The sequence below is a fragment of the Stegostoma tigrinum genome, chromosome 26 (genome assembly GCF_030684315.1).
Source record: "Stegostoma tigrinum isolate sSteTig4 chromosome 26, sSteTig4.hap1, whole genome shotgun sequence".
NCBI lineage: Eukaryota > Metazoa > Chordata > Chondrichthyes > Orectolobiformes > Stegostomatidae > Stegostoma > Stegostoma tigrinum.
Window position 1 is genome coordinate 34,423,282 of NC_081379.1, and position 12,256 is coordinate 34,435,537.

At 39.1% G+C, this 12,256-nt stretch overlaps 1 protein-coding gene across 3 annotated transcripts in view; it reads left to right on the forward strand.

Moving 5' to 3' along the window:
- The first annotated feature begins 2,398 nt into the window (after window positions 1-2,398).
- Window positions 2,399-12,256, forward strand: part of fbxw8 (F-box and WD repeat domain containing 8) — a 159,400-nt gene continuing 149,542 nt past the window's right edge. The window contains exons 1-3 of one of the 3 annotated variants that reach the window (XM_048555923.2): window positions 2,399-3,020; window positions 8,046-8,150; window positions 10,573-10,737. In XM_048555923.2, coding sequence (XP_048411880.1) covers window positions 2,475-3,020; window positions 8,046-8,150; window positions 10,573-10,737 — 816 coding nt within the window. In that variant the 5' untranslated portion in view covers window positions 2,399-2,474. The remainder of the gene's footprint in view (window positions 3,021-8,045; window positions 8,151-10,572; window positions 10,738-12,256) is intronic. The other 2 variants (XM_048555924.2, XM_048555925.2) reach the window with 2 other exon arrangements.

The window sequence follows — 12,256 nt, forward strand, 5'->3', positions numbered from 1 at the left end:
CTCGGAAGTTGAAATGGGCCCTGATCTTCAAGGGTTGGGACTGACCCTTGGCTATAGCATTGGCTGAAGTATCGATTGTGATGAGATGGCTTTGCAAAGACTGTTCTGGGTCCAGTCTGTGATGGTGGGGGCTGCTTCAGTGTACTCCCTCCTTGGTGTTGCATCCTCGGAGACAGCTTTGACTGTTGTGGAGTATTGGCGGTGTCCAGTCGCCAGTTAAGAAATCAAGAATAAAAAAAATGAAATTTGTCTTAATGTGTATTATTTCTTTTTATAAGTTATTTAATTAAAATGGTGCCAGATTAATTATGGCGACTTATACACATTTTACTGAATTTTCATAATTAAGTGTAATGATAAATTACTATACTATACTATCTTATTTTCCTTTGAGCAGAAGTGACCTATATTCCACTATAAATCATTTACTCTGAATCTGTCTCTTTTCTGTTCCAACTTTGATCTTGAATCTCATTCATCTTCTAATCTTTGAATGATCTTTCCTTCTGTTCCACTTGCTCCTCCTTACCTTTTCCTGCAGTATAAAACCCATCACAATTCAGAATAAGACATATTTGATTCTAAATGTTCACTCTGTTTCTCTCTGCAGATACAACCAAATCTGTTGAATTTCTCCAGCACTTCCTGTTGTGATTTCAGATTATTGAGAACACACACAATTAAGGTTGATCTCCTGGACTTTGCTGCAGCCATGTGCAAAATTGGAAAATTGAGAAAATGGTTTCTCGGTTGTTTCAGTGGTGCAGCAGTACATTCACGCTCAGCTAATGGTGACATCACGACAAATTCAGTAATATTTCACTTCATCATGGCACCCAGGTTTAACACTGGCTTGGTGGAAAAAGCAGCATTCTGCATTTAACCTGGTATACAATACAGAATTTCTGCAGAGTCCATACGCAACCTTGTAGCAGTGAAGGTGCTGTTAGAGGAGGACACTGAAGTGCTAGCACTGACAACTAAAGCAAAGATGCTCCCAAAAATAAGAATAAACCTCAACAAAATCAACTAATTAATGGGTGTATATACTGTACATCATAAATAATTTTCACTTAAAGATGGAAATACTGATCTACGTCATGCATACAAAATATCCAATATACAAAGATGTGGTGAAAAATCAAAAACAAACACATAAAGTGTTTTATTTTGCCACAAAGGATGCACTTCAGTGAAATCTTTTGATAGCAGAGAAATGAGAGAGCCATCAGACTGTGATTCCCCATTAAGATCTTGATATTAAGTTGCTCCAAAACTTCTAGCAGATACAGAAATTGCAAATAAAAGCAAGTCTGGTGGATGCACAATATTAGGTATCAACAATGAGAATATTTGAGCTCCAAAGTTGGAAGAAGTTTTAACTAATGACTTCTAATCATCATATATTTCTCTCAGTTGGGACACCTCAAATAAGAAACATAAAACAGTTTGTTTGTGGTTGTTTGATGTATTTTCGGGTTGGAAAGCATTAAATATGACGTGCTTATTTTTAATTTGATAATCACGAGATGAGTAATATACTCTTTTCACGTATTTCAGGAGAGACTGAGCGTTTTTGTATTTTGTGTTTCGTCCCGTAAAGCTAACAATGCCTATGCCAGTTTTAGACCGGAAACCAACGAACAACATCTGTGGTGAGGGGAAAAATTCTGGAGAAACTCTCGACCTGCTGCGTTTCTCCAACAGTTTCTGCTTTTTGTTTCAGATATTTAGCACCTGCAGTTGTTTGTTTTATTTTGTGCGATTTTCAAGCAGCTTTATAAAAAAAAACACTCACATGACAATGAAATGAGATGGACGTTCACAAATCATTGAATTGAGATTGATTTTCCTTTCTATTGCTAAAATGTCTAATGAACGTTATTGGGAAAAAAGGACGAGATATAATTATCAATGACTAAAAAAAGACAAGTGCAAGCTAACAAACTAGTATATGATGAAACAAAAACGAAAAAAAACTTAATCACAGTCTCAAATGCTTTCGCTGAAAGTCTAATGATTCGACTTTGGAGCAAAGACAAGAAACAATTAAAAGAAAGTGTTGCGAATGAATTATAGTTAAAGCTGAATGCCATTCTAAGAAGAACGAAAGAACTGCGGGTGCTGTAAATCAGAAACAAAAACAGAAATTGCTGGGAAAGCTCAAGAGGTCTAGCAGCATCTGTGAAGAGGAAGGGTCACTCTAATTTCTCTCCACAGATGGTGCAAGACGTGCTGCGCTTTTCCAGCAATTTCTGAACGACCTTATGTCTCGCAATGACTTTTACAAACACACGAAGTCTTCAGAGTTGTCGGAAGCAGCACGAAACCTGCTTACAGTACAGATTTACGAAGAAACCACGGATTTATAAGGTGGATGCAATGACATTTCCAAATGGCAGTCATTGTTTTGTGCACCAGGGCTGGCAAATTGAGTGTAAAGTCCGACGGAGACATTCCGGGCTCAGAACTGGATGCTGAGGTTGTATATCTCCACACGGCGCCGTTTGAACAGAGGGACCGGTGCAACAGGAGAATGTCTCCGGGCGGTGAGAGCTGTTGAAGTGGGCTCCTTCGCCCCGCAGTTGTCGTTTAGTAGTTTCTGGGTATGGAGGATGGGCGATAAGGAGCTGGAGAAATTCCGGCTGCTGTGGAGAGAAGAGATTAGGGAGCGGAACCGGGCCGGGAGGCTGACCTGCGGCGAAAGGAGCAGCAAAAAGCGGCGCCAGCAGCCGGGGCCTTGTGACCATGGAGACAGGGTGGCGGTGGAGGGGCCGAGCGGCCGGCAGCGAGCAGGAGCAGCCCATGATTATTTCCACTTGGCCCAGAGCCTGCTGGAGGGCCGGAGCAGCCCGCTCAGAGAGCGCCTGGAAGACGGACGATGCGGCGGGCTGAGCGGGGTCGTCGGCCGCGGAGGGACAGGGACAGGGTCCGAGGCCTGGGCAGGGCCCCAGGGCCAATCCACACAGGACCCCAGCAACAAGAAGGAGAACCTGCTGGATCAGCTCATCAATGACTTGGTAAATGACTGTAACTTCTTCCTGTCCGCCTCACCGCGATAGCCAGCATTTAAAGACTTTATTTTTGGATTTCCTGGCCCGTTGGCATTTTATGGGCGCACAGTGACCCCGCTACCGCAATCTCCAGTCGAGATCCGAACAAGAGGTTTTGTTCCTGGGTTTCTTCCTTTGTGGTGGTCACTTTGTTCGGCTTTAGTTTGTTATGGACAATAAATTTAATGAGACGTTTGTGCCATTGTCCTGATAATGGAAGTGGTAAAACCTGAAGATGTGGAATTCCCTGGGGAGGTTCTCGAGGGTCGATAACGCTGCAATCTGGTTGTTTGCGGTGGTAATGCACCATGAGTCAAACAGTTTGATCACTACTTAGTTAAGGTCACAGGCGCAGCTGACAGTCGAAAATCAACCATTTAAGAAGCTGCAATTTTCGAATTAATGGAAATTGTGTTGTCCTGTATAAATGTTATTTACTTGAGGGGAATTAACTTCGTTTAGAAACTGAGCTGTGTGAAGGAGTGAAAGGCATTAGGCAGTAACCACCAAGGCATCCCAAGGGCACAATTATTGCCTCTTCATTACATGTGCGAAAACATTCTGGCACTGGCAAACTGTAAAGCTAATTGAAGATTGTTATTTGCAACATCACCCAAGGCATTGGAGTTCAAAGCGGGCGCTATGAATAGTTTTAAAATTGTTCAGAATTGCGTTCATTTGTTTTGGAAAAACAAAGATAACAGGATGCGTGTATAAGGGAATTAAACTTACAATCATAACAGCAGCAACCTCCTCTACTGTCTTTGAATTTTAAGATTGAAATTAATATATAGCTCCAAAACTTAAAACGAACAATGGTCACTAGGTAGGGATGGGATTTTGGTGATTTTATTTTTGTAGTGAGTTCATTTTTCAAAATCTGCCTGGTAGACAAATGTAAAAATTGAACTTTGTATCTTTTAACTACATCTCCCATTCAAAACTTACTCCAATCTCCTTGTTTTTCTTCGCTTCTGATTCTCTAGTCCCCTTCCATTCAGCAAGTTCCTGTATTTGCAAAATGTTGGACTCTTTCTGGTGTGAATAAATGCATAACTTCAAAATATATTTTTGAGAGAGTTTTCCTTTAATAGGAGTTGGAGCTCTTTGGTTTGTATTTTAATTTTCAAGGATGCTCCTTAAGCATTAATAATGTCAGAAGCAGTTATGATGCAATCTTGATGCGACATTGACTTGTATAGTTGCATAGCTGCTTGAGGTATGACCTTAATAGTTAGAATTTTTATATGTATCATGTCATTATCTATCACCTGCCTATTTTCTAGGAATTAAGAAAAGGATATCAAAATAAATAGAATTCTATTGTAAACAATTAAGGAACACCAAAGATTATTCTGACATTTGTTTTCCCAAATAGCTTAGCTGGTTGAGCCAGCAGCTGACGAGCTTAGACTGAGAAGGTTTTGAAGACTAATCACTACTCTATATTGAGTTAGCAGATGACAAGGAACCATAGTTTTCTGATCTAAGGGGAGGAAGCTCTGCATTGTGTTCCATTTCTGCTACCTAACAAACCAACAGGAGATTTCTATGGATGATAGGTGAGGATAGGATATTCCAGTTCCTTGCTAGCATTTGTATTTTCAGTGAAAGAGATACTGGGATATGTCTGGCACGGAATTAGCATCCTCAGAAGTGGTGAAAAGGATGTTGACGTGTGCATGAGTTACATTGTCAGATGTACAGTAATAACATTAAATAGTTCATTTCTGATTCTTGTACCATTTGAATAGTTTTTCTTGGCTTTAAAATTGATTAAAATATACCATTGCAACCCCATTAGGAGAGAAAATTATTGCAAAGTCTGTATAACACAGTTTTGTGGCAAAATTTAAGTTTTTGCAAACCATATTTGGTCAGGAACATGTGTTGACAACATGAGACTATCTTTAGTGTAAACCAAATGTTAAAAATGTTAGTTATCTCGGAGATTCTTAAAGTTGGATTTTTTTTAATACTATAAAAGAGCAAATGAGACGTTTCATTCTCCAAATAACCACAACCACTTCACATTGAAAATTATTCCTAACTTTATACAGCTGTAAATGTCTCAAAAGGATATTCTTCTCCGTCATTTAAAATGTAGCCAGCATTTGGCTGTTGGCTTAAGGTTCAAGACTAGTTTTGCCTGTCTAGAGAATTACACGGAGCCATCAGTATAATTCAATACAGTGTTTCTGATATAAAGATGACCTAAAGCACTCCAGTTATAGAGTGCAAAAATGTAAATATTTTGTGAAAAGATACCTTTGTGAAGAAGAGTTAGTTCATTTTACAAAGTAAATTTTGTTAGCTTTTCATTATTGTAACTATTTCCATGTACAGGCAGTAAGCATAGAATTAGCAATATAAACAAATGCTATCTCTGTACCGGTATTATTATACCAGCATTACTTTAACCAACATGTAGCAGGTATTTACATGCACTTCTGTTTTACTTGTGGTGGAGAGCTTGTGTGAATTGAGCATGCAGCTGGTTTATTTTTTTAAAAAATGGTTAATGTCTTGTCCTCAAGAAGTTCTAGTCTTAAAAGTTATGGACTAGTAAAACAAATTATCAATCTCATAGAATTAGTGTAGCTAGGTTTCATACAGTACTGTACAATGTGTAATTTTAGCATAATGAATGATTGGCAGTGAATAGTAATTCAATTTGAATCATTCTGTATATCAAAACTGCTCAAAATGCAGTCATTCCTAACTCTATCTTAAGACCTGCTGCATTGATTTTCTGTCTCAAATTTGCTATTTTCTGTGATAGAATCTATAGCAGATAGCAGAAAAAGCTAGTATTAGATTTATTTCAGAAAATAACATTTTAGTATATGTGTGAACAATTTTAAACATCTGATAAATGTGGCATTTTCCTGGGGATCTTGCGACTTCAGACCTACGGTTTCCAAAGCTTCCCACCACTAGGACTGTCTTCACATCAGACCAACTTGCTAAGTGCTGATTTGCTAAGATTTGTGAACAACTCCATTATCATTGGACTGTGTGATAATCAGAATGTTAGAAGATGAATTAGATGGTAACTCGTCCTCTCTTCATTCAGCCTAATCCTTTGAAAATCTAATTTCTGTTCCGGATTTAGCCCAATCCACATGGTTCACACCTTTATTCATCTAAGCTGTTGACTTGTTACATCTTATTCCTTCATTCCAGCGCAGTGTTCATTCTTCCTCAACCTGTTAACATCAAAAACAGATAAACAGGTTATTCATCTCATTTGCAGGTTGTTGAAATTTGCAGTATGCATACTGATTATTGAATATTCCTGCACAACAATAATGAATACATCTCAAAGGGAAACTATTGGATTGGAAATATATAATGATACCTTGGAAATTGATGACACTAACTTTCCCAGCTGCACCCTTATTTTTTTCTCCTAGAATTCCCTTCGAACCTCTCGCAATATATTTTACCTGCAATCAGTTAAATATCAGATTTTGATATCTTTGGTTTATTTCATTGAATTAGAAGAAAGGAAAACTGTAATCACAATTTAGCAATGTTACTGCCTTAAACCATTTAAATTGAGAGGTTTAAAATTTGAATGGGGAGATTAAAAATGGATACTAGCAATTACATACAATACAAAAATTACTTTCAGTGCCAACAATCTTAAGCACTCTGGGCCTTAAGCTATTTTCCACCTCCATTCCAATGAATAATGTAGTATCCAGTACTTGGACAAAGGAGCCGCTGCAAACATGGTTTAGAACCAATTACTTAATGGAGTTGATTTATGCACCTTGTGGTTAAAAAGAACTCAATGAGACCAAATAATCTTGCAATTCAGAAGGCATTCCAATGACTGAGTATTTTGGGAGAGTTGTCCCACTCTCCTCCATGACCCTTTTTGATTTTTCTTGTTTAAGTATGTATCCAGTTCACTTTTGACAGCTACCATTGAATTTGCTTCCAAAACCTTTTCTGACTACTGCTGCTTGTAGCTACTCCTGCCAGAGAGATCTGCTGTCAAGTGCACCACTTTCATGTATTGTGCACTGTCCTCGTGTCTACTGTAACTAACCTGCAGCTACACTGACATCCGTCGTCCAACTACGCTTACATCTACCCATTTACTGGATGTGCATTCTAAACAATTATTCACTATCTAAAATTTCTCTTCACTAGTTCTTTCAATGATTTTGTTACTATTGTGCATTCTGATTACCTGTCTCCTACCTGTTTATCAAATACTACCATATTTGAATAGTAAAGATTGATTTCTAAGTAATCAGTTCCAGATTCTTTAGTTTCTCAACAAAAACCCACCATCTCTCATGTCATGTATACTGTTTAATAAAGTCTGCTTTCTCGTCAAGGTCTTAACATTCTTGTTGAAGTTTCATGTCCAGAAATAAGGACAAAACTCTCATTATGGCTTAAGATTGTATCAATTAGAGAACTATGGTACAAGGGTAGGTAAAAAGGATAGTCTAAAACTGTTAACAAAGTGTGGGGCTAGACGAACACAGCAGGCCAAGCAGCATCTTAGCACAAAAGCTGATGTTTCGAGCCTAGACCCTTCTGAAGTGTCTAGGCCTGAAACGTCAGCTTTTGTGGTCCTGAGATGCTGCTTGGCCTGCTGTGTTCATCCAGCTTCACACTTTGTTATCTTGGATTCTCCAGCATCTGCAGTTCCCATTATCTCTAGTCTAAAACTGCTGTTGTAGTCTAAAACTGTTATGGCTTTGAGTGTTTTATATGTTGAATTACCAGTTCTCTGGGCCTTCTATTTTCCAGAAAATTCCAAGTAGGATCACTGTAATAAGTTCCCATACTGGAATTTCAATTATAAATTCAGTTGAGGGTTTTAGGTAAAATGGCCACAGGAGGGGAAGAGTACTCTATCTCCAATATAATTATTCAAACACAGGTAATTATGTCTGTTTTAAATACGTGTTGTACATCTGTTGCTTTTGAAATGTATAATACATTGTATTTGCTGTTCTGTTGCAGAATGAAATAAATGAAATTCCCTTTTTTGATATTGACCTGCCTTATGAGCTAGCACTGAAAATATTTGCCTATCTTGGCAAAACTGAACTTGGAAGATGTGCTCAGGTAAATGTGAAAATTGATTAAATCTATAAACCTATCAAATTTTATAGGCAGAGTTGATTATAATTTATCAAAGTACACTTCTATTCTTCAATGTTTACAATTTGTACTAAAGGTTGCTGAAGATCTTTGAGGAGAAGTTTTTATGAAGTGGCTTTAACTTGAACATCAGAGGACTAGAAGGGAGTTTGTGAGCAATCAGTGCAGAAAAGATTTGGGAACTGAGGTCAGCTCAAGGTTCTCTACTCACCCAATTTTAGTAACTTTGTAATTAACACTTGAGTTTGGGATGCCAGGCATCTTGATATAAAGCTCAAGTGCTTTATGCTGTTATTTAAAGATAAATTTAATTGAACAAGGAGTTACTTTTTGGAGTCGTGGGGCCCATCTTTTACAACACTTTTCGTCTCCTTCTTCTTCCTCAGAAGCATCTTCGTGTCCTAGGTTGACCTTCAGCCTGTTGGCCGACACACCTCAACTCCCGAAAATGAATGACTCACCCTTGCCCTGACCTCAACCTCACTGCAACACCATTTTTGTTCGGCGCTGCTCACATAAGTCACTGACTCACGCACCGTTTACGAGACCGCAACCCTGCATTGACGCGGGAACATTCTGGAGCTTTTTAAATGGTTGAAAACGCGGAAACCGGCATATTTGATTAACTGGCAACACCCATTTTCCCCAGGCGTGCTAACTTGATCACCGAGGAAACCGAGCTGGGCCAAATTAATAGAATTGTTTTGACAAAATAAGTTAGCATTCACGTTGCGCTACAAATTGATGTCCCAGACCTCTCTGAAGAGAGATTGGTGCACTTTACGTGGATGATTATTTCAGATTTTTGCTTTTGAACGTAAGATACCTAGTTTGTGCCTGAGGGTTGAAGGTGGTCGTGAAATCATTGCATACATTGCTGAGAAAACCCCATTGTACATTCGAAACGTGTGAATTTTTTTGTGTGGGTGGAATTGCTATTTCGTGCAAGGTACTTACCTATTACAAAGTACAAAAGAGAAAGTTGTTTTTCATACACGCCATTCGCAGACGTGCAAATTCTACTTTCCTACGTCTTTTAAAAGAAAGGTGGCCTGACCAAGCGTATTCATTGAAAGGATGGCTAGCAAATGAGGCCTTTCAAATATTTGGGACAGTTATTTACTGACCATAAGCCTGTCGAATATATGTCCGCACCTAAAAGCCTGGTTTAGCAGTAATTAATGGTGTTGCCAAGGGGTGGTGTACGGTGTCCAGAATCTCACGATTTGCAGAGTTTCCAAATAACAATCACCCATCCGAAACGTCAGCTTTTGTGCTCCTCAGATGCTGCTTGGCCTGCTGTGCTCATCCAGCTCTACCCTTTACGGGTTATCACTTGGGTGCCCTTTGCTGCAGAGAAGCCTGCGTTCCATTTCTCTCCATGTTATTTTAATTGTGACAAAAGGGCTGTTGCATTGTATAACACCATCAACAACGACTCACATCAGCATGCAGCAAAGCACATCACAGTCCGAAAAGAACACCGGCAGCTGGCAATGGAATCTTAAAAGAACACTCAATATAAAGACACGTGTGAAACCGCTGACAAAACAGGGTGTACTGCTTCAGGGCAACTTTCCGATTTTATATTTTTAAATAAAAACCGAAAGAACTGCGGAAGCTGTAAATCAGGAACAAAAACAAAGTTGCTAGAAAAGCTCAGCAGGTCTGACAGCATTTGTGAAGGGGAAAAACGGAATTCGCCTTTCGGGTCCGATGACCCTTCCTCCGAACAGTTCTGGACCCAAAACATTAACTTTTTTTTTCTCCAGCAACTGTGTTTTTGTTATATGTTATAAACTCTGATATACCCCCCATCTTAGCGCTTTTGGACAGTCGAGATTAGATTCCCTACAGTGTGGAAACAGGCCCTTCGGCCCAACAAGTCCACATCAACCTTGAAGCATCCCACCCAGACCCATCCCCCCCATAACTCTCACACCCCTGAACACTACAGGCAATTTGCATGGCCAATCCACCTACCTACACATCTTTGGACTGTGGGAGGAAACCCACGCAGACACAGGGAAAATGTGCAAACTCCACACAGACAGTCGCCCGAGGCGGGAATTGGACAGGGGTCCCTGGCGCTGTCAGGCTGCAGTGCTAACCACTAAACAACCATGCCACCCGATGCGCCAACCCTATTCACAAAGGGTAGAGAGCAGGTAACTACAGGCCTCTTTTCGAAAGACATTTCGGAAATCCAAAATATAATTTATGCCAATTGACTTCTTGAATTTTGTCTGCATTCCCTGAAATGGAAAGTAGCACATTTGCTTCCTTGCATGTTTGGCAAATAACTCTACCGTTTCTGTAAGCTTATTCCTACATTACACTGGAATATTTGATCTTTATAACAATACCAGAACCTTTTGTTTCTCAGGTGAGTAAAGCCTGGAAAGTTATTGCAGAAGATGAAGTGCTTTGGTACAAGCATTGCTTGAAAGCAGGCTACCAGGCGAAGGCAGACATTGGCGACTTCGTATGCTGGAAGGCTGTAATGAGAGATTCCATTAAGAAGGAACAAACATTACAAGCCAACTGGAAGGTACATCTCATAAGCGATATTGGTTGTGTTTTACAGCAGTATAATAGACATTAGCAGCTAAATTGATATGTCTGCATAAAAGTTTGAAATACACTGCCATGCTTGAGTTGATTGTCTTTCTGAAAGACAAAGTCTTTTTCATCAAAAGAAAAGCCCAACATTTTTCATGGACAGTAAAGAATTTTTAATTAACTTGGAGGACTGTCCGTCTTAATTGGCCACTCTAAGGCAGAGGAACTTAATGTTGATCCTAAAGAATGCCTCTGCATTTTGGCTACAAATAACACATTGTATATACAGTACAATGCCTTTGTTCTTTAAAAATAGCATATCTTCCTTTCCTCTGTATATAGAACTGGAGAAGTTTTGAACTGTGCTGAGTTAACTTACTTCAACAGGGGTAATGATAGCCTCAGCATTCCTTGCATGATCACGAGCCAGGGATCTGTAGTGAAAATGCATATGTGTAAATAATGGCTGTTATTTCCCAACAAACTCATTACTCATACATACACTTGAAGATTCAGTCTTTGCATGAAGTATCCAGCAAACAGACCACTAATGAAGGGAGATTGATAAAGAGGCTAGTTGTAGACTGTCAGATTTTCTGTTATTAATTTTGTATATTTGTTTAAAAATGGGCAAATCATGATCATTTCATATGTTTCACATTTTTTCTGTCATCCGTTTTCCCACTCTGCTCTCCCTACCGTTGGCATTGAGCTGGCGCTAAGCTAATGACTCAGCTGTACTTAGCTTAAATGATCTCTGTTCATGTGTGCATAATCTTGACAGTGACTTGAATAGCTGTACAATCACAGTATCTCGATTGTTCAAGTTTTCAGCAGTTATTGGTTTACAATCAAGTACAAGCTGCCTTTAATTCTCCAATCACTGGTAAGTGGTGCTAGTGCAAATTGTAACAATTTCGCTGCTGCTTTGACTGAGATTAGCTAACTCCACACAAGGCTGGGTTCAAATTTGGAAAATTTGTCATTTCTGTGTCTTTGCTACACGCAAGATGAGTGTGCTAAGCTATTATGAGAGTTCTCTTAATTACTGGTGAACTAAATGTTCTTTTTTGCAAACATTATAGCAGCATATTAAAACTTCAGTTCTCTCTTTTTTTAAAAGAAGGAGAATTAGTAAATTTAGTTTCTTTTCAGGGTGTTGTAAATCTTAGAATCATAGTTTTTTTTTGTTTAGAGACTACCATTGACCTAATATTAAACAAACCAAAGACTGAAGAACTACAGATGCTGGAAATCAAACAAGAACAGAAATTGCTGGAAAAACATAGCAGGCCTGAGAGCATTTGTAAAGAGTAAGCAGTACTAATGTTTTAGATCCAGGGACCCTTCCTCAGAACTGCTCTGAAGAAGATCATTGGACCTGAAACAGTAACTCTGCTTTCTCCTTACAATTGCTGCCAGGCCTGCTATGTTTTTACAGCAATTTCTGCTTTTGGTGCTAATATTGAACATTGACACATCTGAGACCTCCCTCTGCAGAGTTTTCT